Genomic DNA, 23,512 nt, shown 5'->3' on the forward strand with positions numbered 1-23,512 from the left:
CAAGGCAACCGGCGCCAGCCATGGCCTCTGGGGCGGGCGGGAGCTGGGGTAGCTCCCCAACGCAGAGCGCAGTCCCGACGGTGAGGGCTGAGCCCGGGAGCAGATCCTGCCTTAGCTTGGGAGACGGCAGAGTGGGGAGCTGTCCCCGGAGGGGCCAGACCCTGGAGGGGTGGGGGCGGGTGGGGGGCGAGGAGAGACAGCCCCAAACCGAGAGGAAGAGGAGTGGTAGGGAGCAGGGAGGTCGCGGGGAGGGGAGGGGAGAACCTGGCCCCTGCGGGGTTAGGGAGGCCACTGGCCGGGAGGGGTTGGGGCTCGCGACGTGTCCCCATCCATTCCCCCCACCCCACCTGGCTGACTCTGCGCACACCCCCAGCCCTGGGTTACCGTCCTGCAGCCCCTCTCGTGGGCCGTCCCACCTGCGCCCCCGCAGCCAGGCCGCGTGAAGGAAGGTGAGATTCCCGGGTCCCCCCACCCCACCCCCAACATCACCACCATTCACCCCCTTCTGCCTCACACATCCTCTGGGAGTCCCCGCAGCACAACCCGCCTACCCATTCTTCGCCCCTTGGACAGGGGTGTCAGGGGGAGGGGGACCTGGAGGCCCGGCGTGGGCTTGCTGAACCCCGCTTCCTAGATCTGCTGGAACTGATGATGCTGCAGAACGCGCAGATGCATCAGCTGCTGCTGAGTCGCCTGGTGGCTGGAGCGCTGCAGCCCAGGCCCGCCTCGCCCTGCCCTCAGGTGTGTATGGGTGGGCCGCCGGGGTCGCTCACCTGTGGGTCCAGGGATGCGGATCCACCTGGGGTTCCTGTTCAGGGGGGAAAAAGAACTGGGAGACAGAGGAGCAGGAAGCCAGCCCTTCTCTCTGGCTGGGGCTGTTTGGCATCTGTTATGTTTCAGCCTCCATGAAAGGTGGGTGGGGGGGGGTGGAAGAGACCCCCCAAAGTCCAGACCACCGAGGTCTTGTTTTCAAGGAGGTTTCCCTGCAGTGCCTCCCCCACTGGACTTAAGGCTCCAGGAAGGCAGGCACCCTGGTAACCCTGCCCCATGCATCATGAGCGTCTGGCCTGGTGCCTGACACCGTGTAGGGGCTCAGCTGATATTTGTTGAACAAGCAAATGAATAAATGAATGGTTAGGGATACAAGGCCAGGTTGGCTGTGATGGCACATGGAGAGGTACAAAGCACAAGTGCACACAGGGTTGGGGGATGGGGACAGGCTCCTTGGAGGAGCAGAGGATCTTAGAACCAGCCCTTGAACGCCAGGTAGGATTTTGACCCTTGGAGGAGGCAAAGGGTGTGTCCCCCATCCAGGCTGGCAGGGGCAGAATCAGGAGACAGAATGGGGGAAACCGTGTGCGGCAGTGCGTGTGTGCAAGAGTGTGTGTGTGTATGTGTGTGTAAGCGAGTGTCTGTGTGCAAGGCTGTGTACATGCATGTGTGTGTGCAAGTGTGTGTTCATGTGCGTGTGCAAGTGTGTGTTCATGTGCGTGTGCAAGTGCATGCGTGCACGTGTGTGTGCAAGCGGGTTGTGAAAGCAAGTGTGTGCGTGCAAGCAAGTGTGTGCGTGTGTGCAAGTGGGTGTGTGTGCAAGCGTGTGTGTGCATGCATGTGCATATAGCTCTAAGGCTGAGCCTTACTCAGCCAATAGTGGGCATCCTGAGGTCAGGAGAAGCAGGGAGTGGGTGGAGACAGAACGTTGGTCAGCTCGGAGGAGGCGGAGAGGGGTTCAAGGAATCCAGACAGAAGGAGACCCTCAGGAGCTACTGCCACCCCTCACCCCTGGGTCCTCAGGGATGACACATAGGTGGGTCCAGGGGCTGGGGTGAGGCCGGGGACAGCTCAGTGGACTCCTGGCCCCAGCTCTGGGGTCACACTTGGAATCAGCTGGGTGGCCAAGTTGCTCAACGTCTTTGAACTACAGGAGTAAATGTCTCCACAATACCTTGTCAGCATGTAGTAAATGCTCAATTAACACAAGCCATTCTTTTTTTCTTTTCTTTTCTTTTCTTTTTTTTTTTTTTTTGAGATGGAGTCTCTCTCTGTCACCTAGGCTGGAGTGTAGTGGCGCGATCTCGGCTCACTGCAACTTCCGCCTCCTAGGTTCAAGCAATTCTCCTGCCCCAGCCTCCCGAGTAGCTGGGACCACAGGTGCCTGCCACCACACCCGGCTACTTTTTTGTGTTTTTAGTAGAGACGGGGTTTCACCATGTTAGCCAGGATGGTCTCGATTTCCTGACCTTGTGATCCGCCTGCCTCAGCCTCCCAAAGTGCTGGGATTGCAGGCGTGAGCCACCGCGCCCCGCCTACACAAGCCATTCTTTTTTTTTCTTTTGAGATGGAATCTCGCTCTGTCGCCCAGGCTGGAGTGCAGTGGCACAATCTCTGCTTACTGCAAGCTCCACCTCCCGGGTTCACGCCATTCTCCTGCCTCAGCCTCCTGAGTAGCTGGGACTACAGGCGCCCACCACCACGCCCAGCTAATTTTTTTTTTTTTTTTTTGTATTTTTAGTAGAGACGGGGTTTCACCGTGTTAGCCAGCATGGTCTCGATCTCCTGACCTCGTGATCCGCCTGCCTCGGCCTCCCAAAGTACTGGGATTACAGGCGTGAGCCACCGCGCCTGGCCACAAGCCGTTCTTACAAAGCCTATCTGGAGGAAATAACTTAGGGGAATGGAGGAATGGCGGTGGGGAGAGCCTGATGGTGGATTCTCATTTCCCCTCCCTGTTGTTTTGCACAATCCCCAGGTCTACCTGGAGGTTCCGAAGGAACAGCCTGAGGAGGAGGAGGAGGAGGAGGAGATGGACGCGAGGGAGAAAGGGCCTTTGGTGTTTCACCACCACTACTTGCCCTATTTGATGTCCTCCCCGGGTGCCTTGCTGCCTTGGCCAGCCCCCTTCTTCCCCACCCCCGCCTGTCAGCCCTACTTGCAGGACGTGCCCAGGATTCAGCACTGTCCTGCCTCCAGGGAAAGGGAGGTGTAAGTGAGGCTGGGTGCTGCCAGGGTTCTGCTCTGGGCTGGAAGTTGCAGGAGAGCTGTGCAGGGGCTGGTGGTCGGTGGAGATAACTTGTGGGTGAAACCTCAGAGGCCACCCCTGGGCCTCTGATGGGGGTCTTTTTCTCTCCCCCATCTCAGGAGAGCTGTGCCCCCACCCCCACCCCCCAGTGCCACAGGGACTGTGGGCGCCGATGTACCCCCGGCTTCAGGTAGGGCTGGGGTGGTGGGCAGCGGGGCCCAGGCCTGGGAATGAATCAGGAGGCCAGGAGGGCCCTGTGCCCTCTGGTGGGGTTTGGGGGTTTCCTACCATCACTACTGCAGGCAACTGGTCTGTCCCCTTCCCTTTTCCTCTTTGGGGTCCACTGAGACAGGAGGGAGTCAAGATGAGGTTCTTGTTTCCCCAGACTACTATGATGCTGAGAGCCTCCTATGAGGACAGACCCTGGCCCTGGGAGCTGCACCAGCTTCCTGCTCTGGATACAGCCCCGGAGCCGCCTCCTGCACCTCTCTTGCCGACTCCCCTGTGCCCATGACTGGCAGTCCTTCTCACTCCCTCAACCTCAGCCAGGCCCTCTTCTCCTGGGGAAATCAGGAGCCCCATGGTGGCTCCCCTCCCTGCCCCACCCCAATGAGTTCCTGGACGGGCAGGATCTGTGCTGTTGTGTAAGAGCTCCTTAGAGCACCACCCAGGCCCTTGAAGCCACATCAGCCCGCCTCTGCCCCACTGCTTCCTGCCTGGAGCAGGGGGAGGCCTGGGAACAGAGTCCCCACCCTCTCTCCCTCAACCCTCTTCCTGGGATGATGAGGTCTCCTTCCAGCCTAGTAATGGAGCAAGAGGGGAGGGGGGGTTCCTTCTGCTTTCCACAGCTTTGAAGGCCCCTTTGAGGTAGCTGGAGGGGCCCAGAATGGTGGGGGAGAGGCCTTGCTGGGCAGCGCCCCTGAGCAGAGTCACTTCCCTGGGCCCCCACCCCTCGTCCCAGGAAGCAGCTCTGTTGGCAGAAAGGAGAGGTCAGAGCTTTGTCCTGCTGTGGCCAGGAGTGGCCTGAGGTCTACTGGGGCCAGGTGGGAACAGTGTGTCCTCTGCCCCCTGGGCCAGGGTGTGTTTCCTCCACTCTCCCTCAGTAGGAATGAGCTACTCAGGCCAGATGGGGGCCTGGCGCCTGGGCCGGGAGCCCCCTGTGAAGGAGAGGGCGGGGAGGGAGGCATCTAGGGAGAGGGGTCCCCCATGGTGGCTCCCCTCCCTGGCCATTGTTATCCCAGGAGGAGACACTGTGGCACAGGGCTAAGTCCAGGTGTTTGTATTTGGGCTAGAAAAGGCAATGTCCCAAGTCTCTGCTGCTTGTCACAGTCCTTCAGCCAGGGCTGGACCTCAACCCTGAGGAGTCACACTGAGTTCCAGTGACCACCATGGTGGTGGCCATGCCACTCATGCGTGCTATGGCCGGAAGGCCTGGGGCAGCCTCCTCCAAGCCGCTCGCACCCCGTAGGTGCCCGTCCGCTGCTGGCGCCAGTGCTGGCTGAAGATGAAGCAGAGCAGGACAGATGTCACGAACAGGAACAGCAACACTGACACCACCGTGACTATGATGACCATCTGGCTGTCCGACACAGGCTCTGGGGAGGGAGGGAGCAAGGGTCTTAGACATCCTGTGAACCCAGTTACCAGGGACCAAAAGGGAGTGGAAGTCCACCCCCGACCCAGACCCCCAGCCCCCGCCGCCTGCTCATGCATCCTGCAGTCACCCCAGGTTGTAGAGATGAGTGGTGAATGGTGTCTGCATTAAAATTATTATCTGGAAAAAAGGTGGCCCAGGGCTCAGGCTACCAGCTGGACTTCTGTGAGGCTGTGAGGGCAGATGTCCTCTTGTCAGCAGCCATGGGACAAGTGTGGCCTGGAGGGTGGCATGGTCCCAGCCAAGCCCCTTCTTGGGCAGAGCTGAGTGAACTTCATGCCAAGTTCCCTGAGGACAGGGAATGTGCCGGCCGTCCAGAGTCACCGAGCTCTGGGGACCTCAGTGGGGGCAGTCAGGCCAAACTTCTCATTGTGGAGGGGAGCCAAGGCCAGGGAGAGCAGTCAAGGTCACGGGGCTTGATGGTGGCCGAGGAACTAGTTGACCTCTCCCGACCTCTGGAGCAGTTGAGGTCCAAGCTGGGGACGTGGAAAGAACTTCAGGGAAGAGTGAGAGGAAGAGGGAAGCCTCAGGGTGAAGGGGGGCCTCCCGGGTGTTTGCTTCCCAAGTGGGGCTCGAGATTTTTCTTCCCCCAAGGGGCTGAAAGTGACTTCTCACTCCCAAGTCCATCCGTGGAGCCCCCCTCACCATAGATCTCCAGCATCTTCGGGGCTGAGTGTTTGCAAAAGATGTTGCCACCGTGAGACATCAAGTCCAGCACAGCCAGGCAGGAGAAGTTGTGGTGGCCATCCTCTCTGTGAGCCGTGCTGCTGAATGTGGCTGTGGCCTCCTGCAGGGCAGGGGCTGCCTTCCCGAAGGTCTGACTGTGCAGAGTCTCATTGCCACGGAACAGGAAGAGGGTGAGGCTGTCCAGGGGTTTCACGGTGGGCACCCTGCACTCAATGGTGAAGGACTTGCCCACGGCCACCCAAGTGGGTTGCAGTGTCAGGAGGACCTGCCTTGGAGGCTCTGCAGGGGACAAAGGAGGGAGGTCCGGTCAGGATGGGGGTGCAGTCCCAGCAGCCTCCCCCTGGCCAGGGCCATCTCCTGTCACCATGGTGTTCCACGGCGGGGGAGGAGGTGGCCTGGCCGGCTCCAGTGCAGAGAGGAAGGGGGCAGCAACTGAGGATGGAGGCTGGACTGTGTGGTAGTTTTACAGACATGATGGTTTCCGGTGACCAGTTGTCTACAAAGACAAGGTTCAGAAATCGTACAGCCAACTGGAAAGATATAAAAGTTTGGGTCTGTCTCCTCTCCTTCAGAAATGAAATACAAATTTCAAAAATTAAACAGTTGGGTGATCACATTGAAAGAGACTTAGATGGGCGTGCTCACTGGAACTGGGCACTGGAGGAATGAGCTGTGAAGTTCATCACTTAGGAGGCAGAGGCCAGAGCCAGGTTCTCCAGGGTCAGGGCCATGGCCACCACGATTCCTCACGTATTCAACCACCCGAGGGGGTGCCCTGGATTCTCTTTTGAATTAGAATACTTCACCTCCACTCACCCCACCTCCCACCCCGGGAAAATATGTTGGATTTAAGATATTTTTCTGTTCATTGATCCACTGAAACTGGTGATGGAATGGACCCAGGTGATACCCTTAGCGCCAAGATGTCCTATCCCAGCCCATCTGGAAGATTTTCATGGCTCATGTGCAGGTGGAGTGTGATGGCCACACATTTGCTGTGGGCCCTGAAGGGAAGATAAAAACCCTGGGCGACACCTCAACCTTCTTGTCATGAGATGGACAGGCTCAGCTCCCCTGATGGTGACCCCACTACTTGGCATGGGACATGGGGTGCTCTAGTGACTCAGCTATGTTGGGAAATGGCTTCTGGATTTGGCTAAATGTTGGTTAGATTGTCCTCCCCTAAGCAAGACTCAAATTGTGGGTTGTCTGCGTCTTGAGATGCCAGCAGGCTCAAGGCATCCAACCAAGGGCTGGCCTGGTCCTGCCCCTTATCACCCCAGGAGCTCAGGGAGGCAGGGCCCACGATGACAGTGCCCAGGAGCAGGCACAGAGGGGCTCTGTGTGCATTCAGTAGACACAGGCTCTGCCCCAGGGGAGAGGAGGGCCCCGCAGCACAGCCACTCACGGTACACGCTGATGTTGGAACTCATTGACTCCTGCTTCCCGGAGCAGGTGAAGTGGCATTGGAGGACCGTGTCATGGGAGATGTTTGAGACCAAGTAATGTTTCCACTGAGGCTGTTCCTCCAGCAGCCTCTTATCTAGAGAGGTCTCCAGACCACCCACTTCAGGCTGGTTACAGGTGGTGCTGCAGTTGACTTCGAGGGACCCTTCGGGCTCAACCACCAGCTTCTTTGGCCTCACATGTACCTCGAATACCTTCTCATCAGATCCTGGAAAACCAGAAACACTGGGCAGTCGTGTCATCCCCCCGCCCCCTGCCCTCCAGTGGAGCTGTCCGTTGAGGCAGTCTGGCTCCTGGGTCAGGGGCTGAAGAGGAAAGGTCATTGGGGGCCCCGTTGCTACTTTCCCCTTGTCAGGTGTCACGGCCCCGGCTAGATCAGGAGGCCACCCCCCAGCTGACTCCCTGCCTCTGGCTGTCCTTCCTCCAGCCCCCTAACTGACACCCTGCCTCTGGCTGTCCTTCCTCCAGCCCCCTAGCTGACACCCTGTCTCTGGCTCTCCTTCCTCCAGCCCCCTAGCTGACTCCCTGCCTCTGGCTCTCCTTCCTCCAGCCCATCTGCCCATCAGCTCCAGATTAGTCTTCCTCAGGCTGTGATCCATCTCCATGGAGTGGGATCCGACTCAATCTTTAAGGTCAGCCCAAATGTCCCCTCCGCCATGAAGCCCTCCCACAGAGGGCCCTCTGTGGCCCTCCCTCCTTTCCTTTCTTGCACAAACACTTTTTGAACGCCTGCTATGTCCAAAGCATCAGGCTCTGGGGATACAGCAGTGATCACAGTAGACCAAACACTGCCCTGGCGGAGCTCCAGTAAACAGTGACAGGCAGAGTACCCAGCCGGTCAGATGACGGGAAAGTGCTGAGAAAGGCAGCAGGGAGTGGGGGGTGAGGCCACTTTAAATACTGTGCTCAATGAAGGCCTCACCCAGATGATGACTCGTGGGCAAAGGCATGCAGGGGCGTGGCAAGCCCTGCAGATACTCCGGGGCAGTGATCCGGGGAAGAGGGCCAGTAGTGCAAAGGCTGGGGCAGGAGGATTGTTGAGCCCAGGAGTTGGAGGCTGCAGTGAGCTATGATCACACCCTGCACTCCAGCCTGGGCAACAGAACAGTAACCTGCCTATAATCAAAATAAAAAATTTAAAAAGCCTCAGCAGGCTGGGCATGGTGGCTCATGCCTGTAATCTCAGCACTTTGGGAGACCAAGGCGGGTGGATCGCTTGAGTCCAGGAGTTCGAGACCAGCCCCTGCCGTCTCTACAAAAAATACAAAAATTAGCTGGGCATGGTGGCCCTCACCTGTGATCCCAGCTACTCAGGAGGCTGAGGTGGGAGGATCACCTGAGCCCAGGGAGGTGCAGTGAGCCATGATCATGCCACTGTACTCCAGCCTGGGTGATAGAGCGAGACCCTGTCTTAAAACAAAACAAAAAAACCCAAGAACCTCAGCAACTTTTGGACCTTCTCTTCCACCTGAAGCCACAGGGAACGGGGCACCCCCCACCCTCTCGGCTGGCATGTGTCAAATCAGGAACCCCAGGAAACTGGCTTACCTGGACAGCAGATCAGGGCAAAGAGGGCCACAGTCAGGGTCCTGTAACTGAAAGAGGACATCTCTGGCAGTGTCCACGGGCTCGCAGGGACCAGCCAAGGGCTGCCTGGAGGGAGATGGAGGGCGCAGGTCTGAGCTACGGCCCAGAATCCCCAGCCTTCTGCAAACTGATGACTGCATTTCCTCTCATTATCTGAGAGATCTTTGGGAAGCCACGTGCACCAGCTGGTTCTAGGACTCCAGGCCTCTAAGAATCCAGGCAGAGGAAGCTGGGAAGCTGCTGATAAGCAGGGCATAACCCAGACCTCCCTGCTGGCTCCCTGTGCAAGGGGTGGGGCAGGCAATGGGTGCACGCATGCGTGTGTGAGACGTGTGCACAGGGGAGAGTCAGGCCTACAAGCCCCAGCTCTGGGGAACCCCAAATCCCATGGGATGCATTGTTGGAGTCACACCTGGGAGGCAACCATCCAAAGGCCGGGACCTGTCCATAGCAAAAAGGGACAGTGACTTGGGCTTTTCTAAGGAAGGCTGGACGGGAATTTGAGCTTCTCCTGCTAAATGCCTGGTGCAATTCTGCATAAACCTTCACATCCCACTCAGTTTTCTTTCTTTCTTTTTTTTTTTTGGGATGGAGTCTCACTCTTGTCGCCCAGGCTGGAGTGCTGTGGCACAATTTTTGGTTCACTGCAACCTCCGCCTCCCAGATTCAAGCAATTCTCCTGCCTCAGCCGCCAGAGTAGCTGACGTTACAGGATTGCGTCACCACACCCAGCTAATTTTGTATTTTTAATAGAGATGGGGTTTCACCATGTTGGCCAGGCTGGTCTTGAACTCCTGACCTCAGGTGATCTGCCTGCCTTGGCCTCCCAAAGTGCTGGGATTACAGGCCTGAGCCACCGCATCTGGCCCTCACTCAGTTTTCAACCTAGACTTGATCTTGACTCAGCCGATTCAGGGCCAACTTGAGGCCCAGAGCCTCAGGAAATGCATCCCATAATAGTCCCCAGCAACCCAGGCACAGACAGAGAATGGGGTTGGGGTCAGTCTGGCTGCAGCCACACCCCCAAACCATGGCCTCCATTTCCTGGCCTACCTGATGTCCTCCATCCTCTCTCTCCCTCCAGGAGGGAGCTTGGGCTGGGAGGGTTGGGGCCTGAGGTGTTTCACTTTATTCCTAGGGAGGAATCCGCAGAAGCAGTGAGCAGGTAAGGGAGGGATTTCAATGGACGAGAGGACCTTCCTGGGGGATCGCCACACAGTCTCATCCCTCAGTTCTGCCTAAGATCCCTTTTGCAACCAGTCAGGGAAACAGCAGGACTTCTTGCTTTCTCAGGGGAACCCCTGATGGGGCCTTTCCAAAGGGATGCCCCAGAATCCTCAGGGCTTTGGCCAAGCTCCATTCCGGGTTGGGAGGGCAGGGTGAGGTCCTGCCCTTCCCTCACTGCTGAGGCCAAAGGCGGTTACTACTGTGCACAACCATCAAGGGCTGCCATTGTCAGCCTGGACCCAGGGAAGTCCCTGGACAGGGTTGCTGGACTTGGGAATGATGCAGGGAGGAAGGGGCAAGGCCTGGGGCCAGCAGAGAAAAGGAGAACAGGGTGGAGCTTCACCCCCAGCCTGAAGGAATCTGATTTCATGTGGGGCCAGCAAAGTCCTGGGAGCAGGAAACACTCCTGAAACCCAAGCCAGGGGCTGAGGAAGTGGTTCCAGGGCCTGGGACAGAAGGGTGGGGATGGGGACAATGCTGTAGTGGAGACTCTGTGTCCTCGACTGAGTCAGAATAATAATAACAATAACAACATCAATAAAAATAATAGCAAACATTTACTTACTACAGGTCGGGGCACTGTCACAAGCACTCTATAAATATTAACCAATTAATCCCCTAACTCTGTGAGGCAGGTACTGTTACTGTCTCCATCTTACAGATGGGAAAACTGAGGCACGGCAAGGTTAAATGACTTGTTCAAGATCACATACCTAGAAAAAATGAAGTCACCGTGAATGATAGCCTGCCATGGTGACTGCTGAAGCCCGCCCGAGCAGGCGCAAGAAAATTGTTAGGAGCTTGGTTCCCAGGAGACCCTCAAGAGGGAAAAGCAACATAGCAGAAGGCCAGAGGAAGGTTCTGGGGCCTTCCTCACTGTGAGGGACTGTGGGAAGGTGGGGTGATCCATGCCTGGAGTACTCCAAACAGCTTCTGGAAGGGACAGTGCTTGGGAATCCCACCTGCATACACAGCAGGGCCAGCCTGATTTCCCTCTTCAAGCAAGGCTTCTGCAGCCCAACGTCCTACCCGAAAGCATAGGCCCCAGTTCCCACCCCCCATCTCCTCCTGTGATGTCTCCCATCCTTCCTGGGTAGGCCCTGCTTGGCTGGGACACACCGGGCATGTGACCATCTATTTGTTAAAAATATTTACTGTATTCTAACCGTTGACACATCAACCTCCCTGCCTCCCCACTGGCCCATGAACTGTGAGGGCAGAAGCTGAATCTCATGTACTGCTACATCCACCCAGTGTAGTACACTGCCTGGCACACAGTAGGTGCTTCATCATTGTTGAATTGGTAGATGGATGGGTGCATGCATGGATTAGTGAATGAATGGGAGAGTTTGTCCTAAACAAGCTTGGGTGAAGGCTGTTTTCAGTTTTAGGTCCTAAGCATTTACTGTTTTTTTTTTGTCCAGCATCTTCTTCCTGCTACTGCTAAAGTCTCTGTTTCCCAAGGCCACAAGGCTGACCTTATAATGTAATCAAAGCCAATCATGGTACCTTACTCCTTGAGGATGGGCACTTTGAGTTAGGCCTGCGCAGAGGTTTTCTTTTTTTGAGATGGAGTCTCACTGTGTCACCCAGGCTAGAGTGCAGTGGCGCGATCTTGGCTCACTGCAACCTCTGCCTCCTAGGTTCAAGTGATTCTCCTGCCTCAGCCTCCTGAGTAGCTGGGATTACAGGCACCCGGCACCACACCCAGCTAATTTTTGTATTTTTAGTAGAGATGGGGTTTCACTGTATTGGCCAGGCTGGTCTCGAACTCCTGACCTCGTGATCTGCCCACCTCTGAGCAGAGGTTTTCATGGGACTTTCTGAACTAGAGCCGGTTCCTTCTAGCCAGACCCTTCCCTTTCTAGTCCTAACACTAGATGCACATTAGCCAGCAGCTGTGCATGCTCATGCCCCACAACTGAAGAAGCTGAAAGGAAGGAAAGTCAACTCAATGTAGGAGGTACCCTTAATCCAAGATGGAAAGTGATCTAGAATTGTTACGGGGAAAGTGCTGGTTGTAGGGGTAAGGGGTGGACTCTGATGGGTGGTGGGCTGGATTAGGTGCCCGGCAATGACTCTGTGTTCACTCAGGAATCGTGTTGCAGAAGTGAAAGAGCTATCCAGGCTGAACACAGTGGAAAGTTCTGACCCTTCAAACCTGCCCGTGGGAGGTTTGGACATGGGTCCTTGTGTACAGAGAGTTACTGTGGGGCTTGCCCTACAAAATGTCCACGACAGGAAAAGAGCTTGCGGCACACTCAACATTAATCATTAGGTCAGCATGCTCTCTGACCTGCTTCCTCATACTTGCTCGGTGCCTATTGCCCCAGAATTATGCAGACTCTGTCATAGGATTAGAGTTCCCTTAACTGCTCTAAAGGTAACAGCTTGAACATTATAAAATGTTAAGTTTTCCCTTTGAGATATTCTTTCAGGTCCTGCATACCAGTGAAAGTACTCACGCCAGCTGGTCTGAAGGACCCCACTGATGCTAGCTGGTCTGAAGGACCCCACTGATGCCAGCCAGTCTGAAGGACCCAATTGACGCCAGCTGGCCTGAAGGACCCCATGAGGAGCTGACTCACAAAAGAATGCAGTTTCCATATTCCAATGATTTTATCCCCTTGCCTCGACCAGTCATTGACCCCAGTTTACCAGCCTCTTGCCCTCCACAATCTCCTCTAAAATCCCAGCCCAGAACTCTTTGGGGAGATGGATTTGACGGTCTCCCCGATCTCCTCATTTGGCACCCTGGGATCATTAAACTTTTTCTCTGCAGCAAACCGTGCTGTGTCAGTGTAATTGGCCTGTTGCTGCACAGCAGTGGGCCTACCCACCTGTTGGTCCTGTAACACAAGAATAAGAGGAAACTGACCATGATGTAGAAGAGAGAAGAAAGTTGGGGTCCTTCCTGGAAAATTGTTTTCACGATGAAATGTCTCCTGTTTTGCTCTCTGGATCCCTAAGTTTCTCAAGGAAGGGGGCTATAAAACTGGAGGAGTTAAGATAGTTCTGGAAAACGTGAGAGAATTTTGAGGGGAGGGGAGATTAGAGTCTCAGTTTAGAAAGTGAACTCATCTCTCCCACAGAGCTTTGGAAGGATTATGCTCTGACAGGGTCCTAATTCAATGACTTTCCTCTCTTGTTTGAAAGGAAAAAAAAAAAACTATTAGAATTGCGTACCCAGCAAAACCATCTTTCGAGAACCAAAGTTAACAAAAACAGATAAACAAAAAGTTTATCCCCCAAAATACCTAAATGAGCATTTAAAAATGTGTTTCAGCAAGAAGAAAAAAATGATTACAGAACAGTTTGCTATGCAAAGAAGGGCAAGAAAATAAAATGGCAAATGAGTACACAACTCCAAACAAATATTGTTTACAATAATGGTAATATTAATCATTATAATGTTTATTTTGAGAAGTTTTTAGAAGTTCAAAACTAAAATACTGGGTAAGAATATATAAGGAAGGATTGGAGTTAAAGCATTCTAAGATTCTAACTTGGAATTTTTAGGAGGGAGGACACATTTTAAGTTATATAAGCAATGGGAGAAAATATTTGCAAACCATACATGCAATAAGGGGCTAATATCCAAAATATATAAGAAACTCAAACAACTCAATAGCAAGAAAAAAATAACACAATTTTAAAATGGGCACAGACCAGCCCAATGTCTCTTGGACTTTATTTAATGCCATATAATGTTGTCAGAATAAAGAGAAAGATGAAAAAAATAAACAAAAATGGGCAAAGGACCTGAGTAGACATTTCTCAAAAGAAGACATACAAATGGGCCAGGCATGGTGGCTTACACCCGTAATCCCAGCACTTTGGGAGGCTGAGGCGGGTGGATCACGAAGTCAGGAGATGGAGACCATCCTGGCTAACACGGTGAAACCCCGTCTCTACTAAAAACACAAAAAAGTAGCCGGGCATAGTGGCACATGCCTGTAGTCTCAGCTCCTCGGGAGGCTGAGGCAGGAGAATTGCTTGAACCTGGGAGGCAGAGGTTGCGGTGAGCCGAGATTGCACCACTGCACTTCAGCCTGGGTGACAGAGCGAGACTCCATCTCAAAAAAAGAAGACATACAAATGGCCAAGAGGTATATTAAGAAGTGCCTACCATCACTAATTATTAAGGAAATGCAAATTAAACCCACAATGAGATATCACTTCACACCTGTTAAAATGGCTATTTTCAAAAAAACAAGAGATAAGTGTTGATGACAGCTGGGCATGATGGCTCATGTCTGTAATCCTAATACTTTGGGAGGCTGAGGCAGGAGGATCCCTTGAACCCAGGAGTTTGAGACCAGCCTGGGCAACATAGGGAGACCCTGTCTCTAAAAAAACAATAATAATACTTTTTTAAAAGAGATATGTGTTGACGAGAATGTACAGAAAAAGGAATGCTTACATGCAGTTAGGAAGAATGTGAATTAGTACAGCTATTATGGAAAATAGAATGGAGGCTCCTCAAAAAATTAAAAGTAGAACTACAGAGGATCTAGCAATCCCACTACTGGGTATATATCCAAACAAAATGAAACCAGCATGTCAAAGAGATATCTGCACTCCCATGTTCATTGCAGCATTATTCGCAATAGACAAGATATAGAATCAAACTAAGTGCCCAACAGTGGATGAATGGATAAAGAAAATCTGATACATATACACAGTGGAATACTATTCAGCCTTAAAAAGAAGGAAATTCTGTCATTTTTGACAACATGAACAAACCTGGAGGACAATATGTTAAGTGAAATAAGACAGGCATAGAAAGACAAATACTGGCCAGGTATGGTGGCTCACACTTGTAATCCCAGCATTCTGGGAGGTTGAGGCAGGAGGATTGATTGAACCCAGGAGTTTGAAACCAGCCTGGACAACATAGTGAGACCCTGTGTCTATTATTTAAAAAATTTTAGGCTGGGCAAGATGGCTCATGCCTGTAATCCCAGCACTTTGGGAGGCTGAGGCAGGTGGATCACTTGAGGTCAGGAGTTCGAGACCAGCCTGGACAACATGGTGGAACCCCATCTCTACTAAATGTACATAAAAATTAGCCGGGTGTAGTGGTATGTGTCTGTAATCCCAGCTACTCAGGAGGCTGAGACAGGAGAATTGCTTGAACCCGGGAGGTGGAGGTTGCTGTGAGCTGAGATTGTGCCACTGCACTCCAGCTTGGGTGACACAGCAAAATTCTGTTTCAAAAGAAAAAAAATTATTAAAAAGTTTACACAACATTTCAAAAAGCAAAACTTGGGTTTGCTGTGCACCAAGTACTGTTGAATCCACGTGAATGAAGGGATGTGCAACACTGTATTAGGTGTTCTAAATAATCTAGAGATAGTTTAAAGTATACAGGAGGATATGCGTAGGTTATACGAAAACGCTATGCAATTTTATATGAGGGACTTGAGCATCCTCAAATTTTGGTATCTGTTGGGAGGGTTCTGAAACCAATCCCCCCATGTATACTGAATAGTGACTCTACAATTTTTGTCAAATATTAAAAGAACATGTAAAATTTCAAGGAAAACCAGTAGAGATAAAGTATACAAATTCTAAACCACTGGAGAGGCTTAAAATTGTATGACAACAATCCAAACAACCCTTAGTTGAAAAAAAAATTAAGAAGAAATCCGAGTGTGGTGGCTTATGCTGGTAATCCCAGCACTTTGGGAGGCTGGGGCGAGTGGATTACCTGAGGTAGGAGTTCAAGACCAGCGTGGCCAACATGGTCAAACCACTCTCTACTAAAAATACAAAAATTAGCTGGACATGGTGGCGTGTGCCTGTGGTCTCAGTTACTCAGGAGGCTGAGGCATGAGAATTGCCTGAACATGGGAGGCAGAGATTGCAGTGAGTTGAGATCATACCACTGCACTCCAGCCTGGGCAACAGAGTCTCACTCTGTCTCAAGAAATAAAAAAATACAAAAACAAATACAAATACAAAAATTAGCCAGGTGTGGTGATGTGTGCCTGTAGTCTCAGCTACTTGGGAGGCTGAGGTGGGAGGATTGCTTGAACCCAGGAGGTGGAGGTTGCAGTGAGCCAAGATTGTGCCACTGCACTCCAGCCTGGGTGATAGGGTGAGTTCCTATTTCAAAAAAGAAAAAAAAAATACTAAAACACAAAGCTCAGCTCTATGTTGTTTGTTGTTTACGAGAGACATACCTCATGCATAAGGATATGGATTTGGTTGAAAGTCAAAGGATGAAAAAGATATACTAGGCAAACACCAAAAGAAAGCTTGGAAAGCTATATTTATATCAGACAAAAATGAATTTAAAGACAAAAATATATATTAGGGATAGAGTGAGTACCTAGAATAAAGGGTCAATTCACCAGGAAGTTACAATAGTTCTAAACTTCTATATAGAAGTTTCTATATAGAACTATATACTTCTATATACACTCTTTATAGTTCTATATACTCCCATATAGAACTATAAACAGGTAAAACCACCATCACAACAGGAAATTTTAACATATGTCTCTTAATTATGAGTAATGATGCAGACAGAAAAAAAAATCAGTGGTGTAAATGCTTGAACTGCATCTATAAAGTACAGAATACAAATTATTCAAGAAGATGAGTTTTAAAACACTTATATATTTGACAGTTTAAAAACATACTCTAAATAATGCATTGGTCAAAGAAGAAATCATAATGACACATTTATAAATTCCTAAAATTGAATAATAATGAAAATACCATGTTAAAATTTCTGCAAGGCTGCAAAAGTTGTGCTTGAAGGGAAATCTATAGGCTAGAATGCTTGTATTAGGAAAGAACTCTGGGTCAAATGCAGTGGCTCATGCCTGTAATCCCAGCACTTTGGGAGGCCAAGGCAGGAGGATTGGCCCTGCCCAGGAATTAGAGACAGGCCTGGGCAACATGATAAGATCACATCTCCAGGAAAGAAAGAAGAAAGAAAGAAAAGAAAGAAAGAAAGAAGAAAGAAAGAAAAGAAAGAAAGAAAGAGAGAGAGAGAGAGAGAAAGAGAAAGAGAAAGAAAGAAGAAAGAAAGAAAGAAAGAAAGAAAAAGGAAGAAAGAAAGAAGAAGAAAGAAAGAAAGAAAGAAAGAAAGAAAGAAAGAAAGAAAGAAAGAAAGAAAGAAAAGAAAAGAAAGAAAGAAAGAAAAAGAAAGTCTGATGGCCAGGCATGGTGACTCATGCCTATAATCCTAGCACTTTAGGAGGCCAAGGCGGAAGGATCACCTGAGCTCAGGGGTTTGAGACCAGCCTAGGCAACATAGTGAGATATTATCTCTCTATTAAAATAAAAAATATTTTAAAAACCTTCCCTACAAAACTCAATAGGATAGGCAAGTCTCCAGTGAAATCGATATATAAAGAAAAAGAAGGCAAACGTAAACATGATTAGGAATGCAAATGGAAACATAAACATGAGAAGAAAGAAAACTATACAAATTTATAGAAACAGAAAGTGAAACAGTAGCTGCCAGGAGCTGTGGGAGAGGGGAAATGAGAGTCCTTTAAATGGGTTTAATTCTAGTTTTGCAAGATGGAAAAATTTCTGGAGATGGGTTGCAAAACAATGAGAATGTACTTAGCATTAATTGCTGAAGTGTACACTTAAAAATGGTTAATTTGGTACATTTTATGTTATGTGTATTTTACCACAATGAAAAATAAAGAAGACTATAAAAAAGTTACGCTACAACATAGGAATCGAAGTAGATCAAGTCTCAGAAAAATGTAACTTACCAAACTTATTTAAGAAGAAATAAAAAGCCTAAATTGTTCTATAACTATTAAAGAAATTGAACCAGGGCCGGGCGTAGTGGCTCACGAGTAATCCCATGAAAGTGCTCACGGCTAATCCCAGCACTTTGGAAGGCTGAGGTGGGAAGATCCCTTAAGCCCAAGAGTTCGAGACCAGCCTGGGCAACATGACAAAACCCCGTCTCCACAAAAAATACAAAAATTAGCCAGGTGTGGTGGCACACGCCTGTGGTCACAACTACTTGGGAGGTGGAGTTAGGGGGATGGCTTGAGCCTGGGAGGTTGAGGCTGCAGTAAACTGAGATTACGCCACTGTACTCTAGCCTAGGTAAAAAAGTGAGACCATGTCTCCAAGAAAAAAATAAAAGAAAACAGAAAAACTTGAATCAGCAATTTAAAGATCTTCTCCTGAAGAAAATACCAGGTCTAGATGATTTTGCAGAAGTTCAAGTAAGGGTAACTCTTTAAAAAAAAATTATTATTATTTATTTATTTTTTTTAGAAATGGAGTTTTGCTATATTGCCCAGGCTAGTCTCAAACTCCTGGGCTCAAGAGATCTTCCTGCCTTAGTCTCTCGAGTAGCTGGGACTATAGGCACACAGCACTCTGCCTGGTTAGTAATTCTAATTTTATAAAAACTCTTTCTGAGAATGGAAAAAATGAAAACATTAACTCTTTCCATGAGGCCAGTGTAACCTTAATATCTAAATAAGACAAGTACAGGAAGAGAAAGCAACATTAGAAGCCAGTTTCACTCATTACTATAAATGCAACAGTTATAAGAAAAATACTGGTAAATCAATTCTGGCAGTGTAAAAAAAAAAAAAAGACATCATGTTCTAGTTGGGTTTATCTCAGGTATGCAAGGATGGTTTAACAACAGAAGAAATGTCTATAAACATTATTTATTATGTTGGTAATAGTAGACTTTGGTGCTCTGTGTCATATCACTTCTGCCCTCTGCTGATTTCAGCTGTCCCTACAGTGGATAATTTTGTGCAAGCCTAGACTCCCTTTTAAGCTGCCAGTGCCCCTCCATCTACCCCCAAACTTATACTATGCTTCTTTTTGCTTTTAGCCTCAGGGTCTTCTTCAATGCTTTAGGAACAATTTACTTGCCAGCTAGTGATTCCCAGAAGTGTGGGAGAGTTAAGGTCCCTAGAATGCAATCCTCACCCGGTGGGGAAACAGGAGCCAGTGGATACACTTTCCAGCCACCTTCTTGCCAGTGGGCGATTCTGGGAGACGTCCTGTAGTTTTATCAGAGGTCTCAGCAGAATAAGCTTCTGTCGCCTACAGCTGCAACATCAGTCACCCTCCTTTAAAAGGGCTTTTCCTTCCTTCCTGTCTGTTTTCCCTGCTCCTTCACCCCCTGCTTCCTGGAATCACCTCTCAAATAACCTATCTGAATCTAAGTCCTTGCTCCAGCCTCTGCTTTGGAACAAAAGATTCTGCTTTAGAGCAAAAGGAGCCCAAACTAAAACTTACATTAACAGATTTAAAAAGAAAAAACATATGATAATATCAACAGATTAAAAAAATTGACAACATTCAACACCCTTTTATGACACAAGCTCTTAGCAAATTAGAAGGAAATGTCCTTAACCTGATAAAGAAAACTTACATAAAACTTCTATATTGTTTTTAATGAGTAAATCTTAGGAGAATTTCCTTTAAAATCAGGAACAGACAAAGGTGCCTATGATTTCTGCCTCTGTTTAATATTGTACCAAAGGTCTTACACACTGCAGTAAAAGGAAAGGAAGGAAAGCAGGAAGGAAGGAAAAAAGGAAAAAAGTAACAAGAAAGGAAGGAAGGGCGATCAAAACCGTCAGTATTTGTATATGGCGTGACGACCTAGGTAGAAAATCCAAAAGAATCATCAGGCAAGTGATTCAAAGTAATAAGAGATTTTAGCAAGGCAACTAGCTAAAAGATAATATTCAAAAATTGGTTGCTCTTGTGTATATCAGTAACATACGAAAACATAATTTAAAAAATACATCATTTACAACAGTCAAAAAAGTAGAGCAAGAAAACTAACAAAACCTAGAACTGTAAGACCTATAGTAAGAAAATTATAATACTTTATTGAAAAATATTAAAGACAATCTAAATAAATGGAGAGATAACATGTTCATGGATAGGAAATTCAGTATTATAAAGATGTAAATTATTCTGTAACTGATCTACAGGGTCAGTGCAATTCCAGTTAACCCCAATAGGGTTTTTCATGGAAACTGAAAGCTGATTTTAAGGTTTATGTGGAAGAACAAAAGAACCAAGACGCCCCTAAAGGAAATGAATAAGGTGAGGGATTTGCTCTGCTAGATATTAAGACTTTCTGTAAAATATGGTGTTAGTGTAGGTATAGGCAAATTAACTGATGAAACAGAATAAAGAGCCCAGAAATACACCTATGCTTGTTTGAAACTTTGATGCATGACAAAGATAACGTAGAAGATCACTGGGTAAAGAAGTATCTATTAAATGACACAGGATCAGTTGATTAACCATACGGAGAAAAAAAGGGGAAAATGTATCCCTATCTCACACCAAATCTAGAAATCATTTCCATTCAGATTAAGGATTTATATGTGAAAGAAAATCTTTATAAGAAAATATAGGAGAGTATTTCCATATCCTTGGGGCAAGACCTCAAAATTGTCAATCATAAAATCAACAATTGGTAACTTTGACTAAGATACAGAGAAACAAGCCGGGCGTGGCTGTGACCCCAGCACTTTGGGAGGCTGAGGTGGGCTTATCACAAGGTCAGAAAATCGAGACCATCTTGGCCAACATGGTGAAACCCCGTCGCTACTAAAAAATTAGCCGGGCATGGTGGCGGGCACCTGTAGTCCCAGCTACTCGGGAGGCTGAGGCAGGAGAATGGCGTGAACCTAGGAGGCAGAGCTTGCAGTGAGCTGAGATCGGGACACTGCACTCCAGCCTGGGTGACAGAGTGAGACTCTGTCTCAAAAAAAAAAAGACAGAAAGAAACATTTCAAAGAAAAGGAAACATGTCTAAACAAGTGAAAAGATTATTTAGCTCGAGTAGCCAGGGAAATTAAAATTAAAATTACAATGGGACAGATACTATTTTATATGTATTAGGTTGGCAAAAGTTAAGAAATATGACAAGACCAATTGTTGGAGAGGCCACAGGTTAATAGGCACCCTTCTAACCGCTGATGAGAGTGTATATTGGTGCTCTCGGAGATAATTAGGCATTATCTTGTAAACTGAATATTCTTATACCCTGTAACTCACAATTCCATTCTTAGATGTATGCCCTAGAAAAGCTGTCACACTAAGAACCAGACATGTCCTTGTGTTTTCTTCTCTTTTTTTTTTTGAGATGGGGTCTCGTTCTGTCGCCAGGCTAGAGTGCAGTGGTGCGATCTTGGCTTACTGCAACCTCCACTTCCCGGGTGCGAGCTATTCTCCTGCCTCAGACTCCCAGATAGCTGAAACTACAGGCACACGCCACCACACCCAGCTAATTTTTGTATTTTTAGTAGAGATGGGGTTTCACCATGTTGGCCAGGACGGTCTCCATCTCTTGACCTCATGATCCTCCTGCCTTGGCCTCCCAAAGTGCTGGGATTACAGGCGTGAGCCACCACTCCCGGCCTTACTTCTTACTATCTGTGTGACCTTGCGCAAATTACTTAATCTTTCTGTGCTTCCATTTCCTCATCTGCAAAAAGGAATCAATAATAGTATCTTCCTCATAGGGTTTTTGTGCAGATTAAACAAATAAAATAAGTAAATATTTTAAAGCATTTAGAACAGTGCCTAGCACACAGTAATGCTATATAACTGTTTCATAAAATAAAAATAAATAGGCATAGCTGGGCGCAGCAGTTCAAGACTGTAGTCCCAACTAATCAGGGGGCTCAGGTGGGAAGATGACTGGATCCCAGGAGTTCGAGGTTGTAGTGTGCTATGATCATGCCTGTGAATAGCCACTGCACTCCAGCCTGGGCAATATAGTGTGACCCCATCTCAGTAAATAAATAAATAAATAGATATGCATATGTAATAAAGCACTTAAAAATAAGAGAACAATAAACACAAAATTCCAGAGGGTGGCTACCTGTGGGTGGGAGGCAAGTAGCATAAAAGTGGACAAGTGGTGGCCAGGCGCGGTGGTTCACGCCTGTAATCCCAGCATTTTGGGAGGCCGAGGTGGGTGGATCATGAGGTCAATAGATCGAGACTATCCTGGCCAACATGGTGAAACCCTGTCGCTACTAAAAACACAAAAATTAGCTGGGCATGGTGGCATGCGCACCTGTAGTCCCAGCTACTTGGGAGGCCGACACAGGAGAATCGCTTGAACCCAGCAGGCGAAGGTTGTGGTGAGCCAAGATTGCGCCATTGCACTCCAGCCTGGGCGACAAAAATGAAAACTCTGTCTCAAAAAAAAAAAAAAAAAAAAAAAAAAAAGCAGATAAGTGGTATTTGCAGTTTGGTGATATTCCATCCTTGTGCTGAGTGGCAGCTTCGGGCGTGTTTGGTACATTACTGTGCAGTATGATGTATATGTATGTTACATATGCTTTTTATGTGTTACCTAGTAAATTTTACAAAAATAATAAAAGGGAAAAAGGGCCTTTCTACATGCCTAGAAAGAAGACGCTTCATGGGAATGTGAGCCACGGGTTAGGAAAGACCCTCTCGAACTGAGGCAGGTAGGATGTGAGTGACTGAGATTCATTATGAACCCACCACGCCTGCTGGGGAGAACAGGGACTGTCCCTTCCCCTCTGCATCAGCTCAGATGGTCCAGATCATAGCCCACGTGGGCCCCTATATAAGGAGGCAGCCCCACATTTCTACATCGGCCACCGAGATGGCACAGCAGAGGAAGGAGAGAGGGGAGACAAATCAGGAAAGGAGCGCCAGGGCAAGTGCGTGAGCTCGGAGACCCGGCAGGGCAGGAGCTTCACAGAGTGCAGGATGTCGAGCCACAGGAGCGCTGGGGGTTCCCCAACTCCTGCACTTACCAGGGAGAAACTCAGGCCCAGACGGGGAACGGACTAAAACTCAGACCTCGACACTGCCAAAATTCTTCCCATGCCACCAAGCTTCATTGGAGGCAAAGTGAGAAGCCCAACCTTACCCCTGTGGGCTCCAACAAGGGCGGCTCTGGGACCCCGGGCAGGAAATTGGTGACAAGGTGACAAGGTGTGCGTGTCACAGCTGCCCAGTTCACGGCTCGTTATTCAGTCTTCTGCCTCCCCCCACCCCCCACCAGAAGTGACGTGCTTCCTGTGCCCTGGTTCCCACCCTAAACTAGCCTCATTTAGCTCCACTCCCATCCCGCCTTTTTTTTTTTTAATTGTGGTAAAACGTAAACAACAGAATTTACCATCTTAATTTTTTTTTTTTTTTTTTTTTTTTTAGACTGAGTCTCAGTCACCCAGGCTGGAGTGCAGTGGCGTGATCTTGGCTCACTGCAACCTCTGACTCCCGAGTTCATGTGGTTCTTGTGCCTCAGCCCACGGAGTAACTGGGACCACAGGCATCTGCCACCACACCTGGCTAATTTTTGTATTTTTAGTAGAGACAGGGTTTTACCATGTTGGCCAGGCTGGTCTCGGACTCCTGACCTCAAGTGATCTGCCTTCCTCGGCCTCCCAAAGTGCTGGGATTACAGGCAAGAGCCACTGCACCCAGCCAATCTTTTGTCGTTGTTGTTTTTAAGACAGCATCTTGCTTTTGTGCAAGTGGCGCAATCACAGTTCACGGCAGCCTCCTACCCCTGAGCTCAAGTGACCCTCCCTCCTCAACCTCCCAAGTGACTGGGACTACAAGTGTGCAGCCACCAGGCTTGGCTAATTTCTGTAGCTTTTGTAGAGACAGAGTCTTGCTTATGTTGCCCAGCCTGGTCTCAAACTCTTGAGCTCAAGCAATCCTCCCACCTCAGCCTCCCAAATGCTGGGAATGAGCCACTGTGCTAGGCCCATTGTAATTATTTTTAAGTGTACAGTTTGGGGCACTAAGTATATTCACATTGTTCTGCAACCATCACCACCATCCATCTCTGGAGCTCTCTCTTTCTCTTTTCTTTCTTTTTTTTTTTTTTTTTTTTTTTT

General features: G+C 49.0%; 2 protein-coding genes across 5 annotated transcripts; one reads left to right on the forward strand and one right to left on the reverse strand.

Moving 5' to 3' along the window:
• Nucleotides 1-6: 6 nt before the first annotated feature.
• On the forward strand, nt 7-4,803 carry PRR29 (proline rich 29). 3 transcript variants are annotated; one of them, XM_055257432.2, is made up of 6 exons: nt 7-80; nt 374-449; nt 635-741; nt 2,750-2,982; nt 3,139-3,209; nt 3,405-4,803. In XM_055257432.2, exons 1-6 carry the CDS (start codon nt 21-23, stop codon nt 3,431-3,433), a joined length of 576 nt encoding a protein of 191 aa, XP_055113407.2. In that variant the 5' UTR covers nt 7-20; the 3' UTR covers nt 3,434-4,803. The 3 variants fall into 3 exon arrangements, with proteins under 3 accessions (XP_055113407.2, XP_055113408.2, XP_055113409.2); XM_055257433.2 differs by having other exon boundaries at nt 395-449; XM_055257434.2 differs by lacking the exon at nt 2,750-2,982.
• ICAM2 (intercellular adhesion molecule 2) lies at nt 4,284-22,639 on the reverse strand. 2 transcript variants are annotated; one of them, XM_055257431.2, is made up of 5 exons: nt 22,537-22,639; nt 8,376-8,480; nt 6,769-7,035; nt 5,319-5,639; nt 4,284-4,614 (listed from the first exon to the last, which is right to left on the reverse strand). In XM_055257431.2, exons 2-5 carry the CDS (start codon nt 8,434-8,436, stop codon nt 4,436-4,438), a joined length of 828 nt encoding a protein of 275 aa, XP_055113406.1. In that variant the 5' UTR covers nt 8,437-8,480; nt 22,537-22,639; the 3' UTR covers nt 4,284-4,435. The 2 variants fall into 2 exon arrangements, with proteins under 2 accessions (XP_055113406.1, XP_055113405.1); XM_055257430.2 differs by having other exon boundaries at nt 22,421-22,628.
• Between the last annotated feature and the right edge of the window lie 873 nt (nt 22,640-23,512).

Source organism: Symphalangus syndactylus, chromosome 20, assembly GCF_028878055.3.
Source record: "Symphalangus syndactylus isolate Jambi chromosome 20, NHGRI_mSymSyn1-v2.1_pri, whole genome shotgun sequence".
Classification (NCBI taxonomy): Eukaryota; Metazoa; Chordata; class Mammalia; order Primates; family Hylobatidae; genus Symphalangus; species Symphalangus syndactylus.

Excerpts from the sequence above, each read along its gene's own strand:
- PRR29 (XM_055257432.2), top strand. The coding sequence starts at position 21 with ATGGCCTCTGGGGCGGGCGGGAGCTGGGGTAGCTCCCCAACGCAGAGC. Across the intron at positions 2,983-3,138 it reads GCCTCCAGGGAAAGGGAGGT|GAGAGCTGTGCCCCCACCCC; the intron begins GTAAGTGAGGCT and ends CCCCCATCTCAG. Across the intron at positions 3,210-3,404 it reads CGATGTACCCCCGGCTTCAG|ACTACTATGATGCTGAGAGC; the intron begins GTAGGGCTGGGG and ends TTGTTTCCCCAG.
- ICAM2 (XM_055257431.2), bottom strand. The coding sequence starts at position 8,436 with ATGTCCTCTTTCAGTTACAGGACCCTGACTGTGGCCCTCTTTGCCCTG. Across the intron at positions 7,036-8,375 it reads TGCCCTGATCTGCTGTCCAG|GATCTGATGAGAAGGTATTC; the intron begins GTAAGCCAGTTT and ends CTGGTTTTCCAG. Across the intron at positions 5,640-6,768 it reads TTCCAACATCAGCGTGTACC|AGCCTCCAAGGCAGGTCCTC; the intron begins GTGAGTGGCTGT and ends TGTCCCCTGCAG.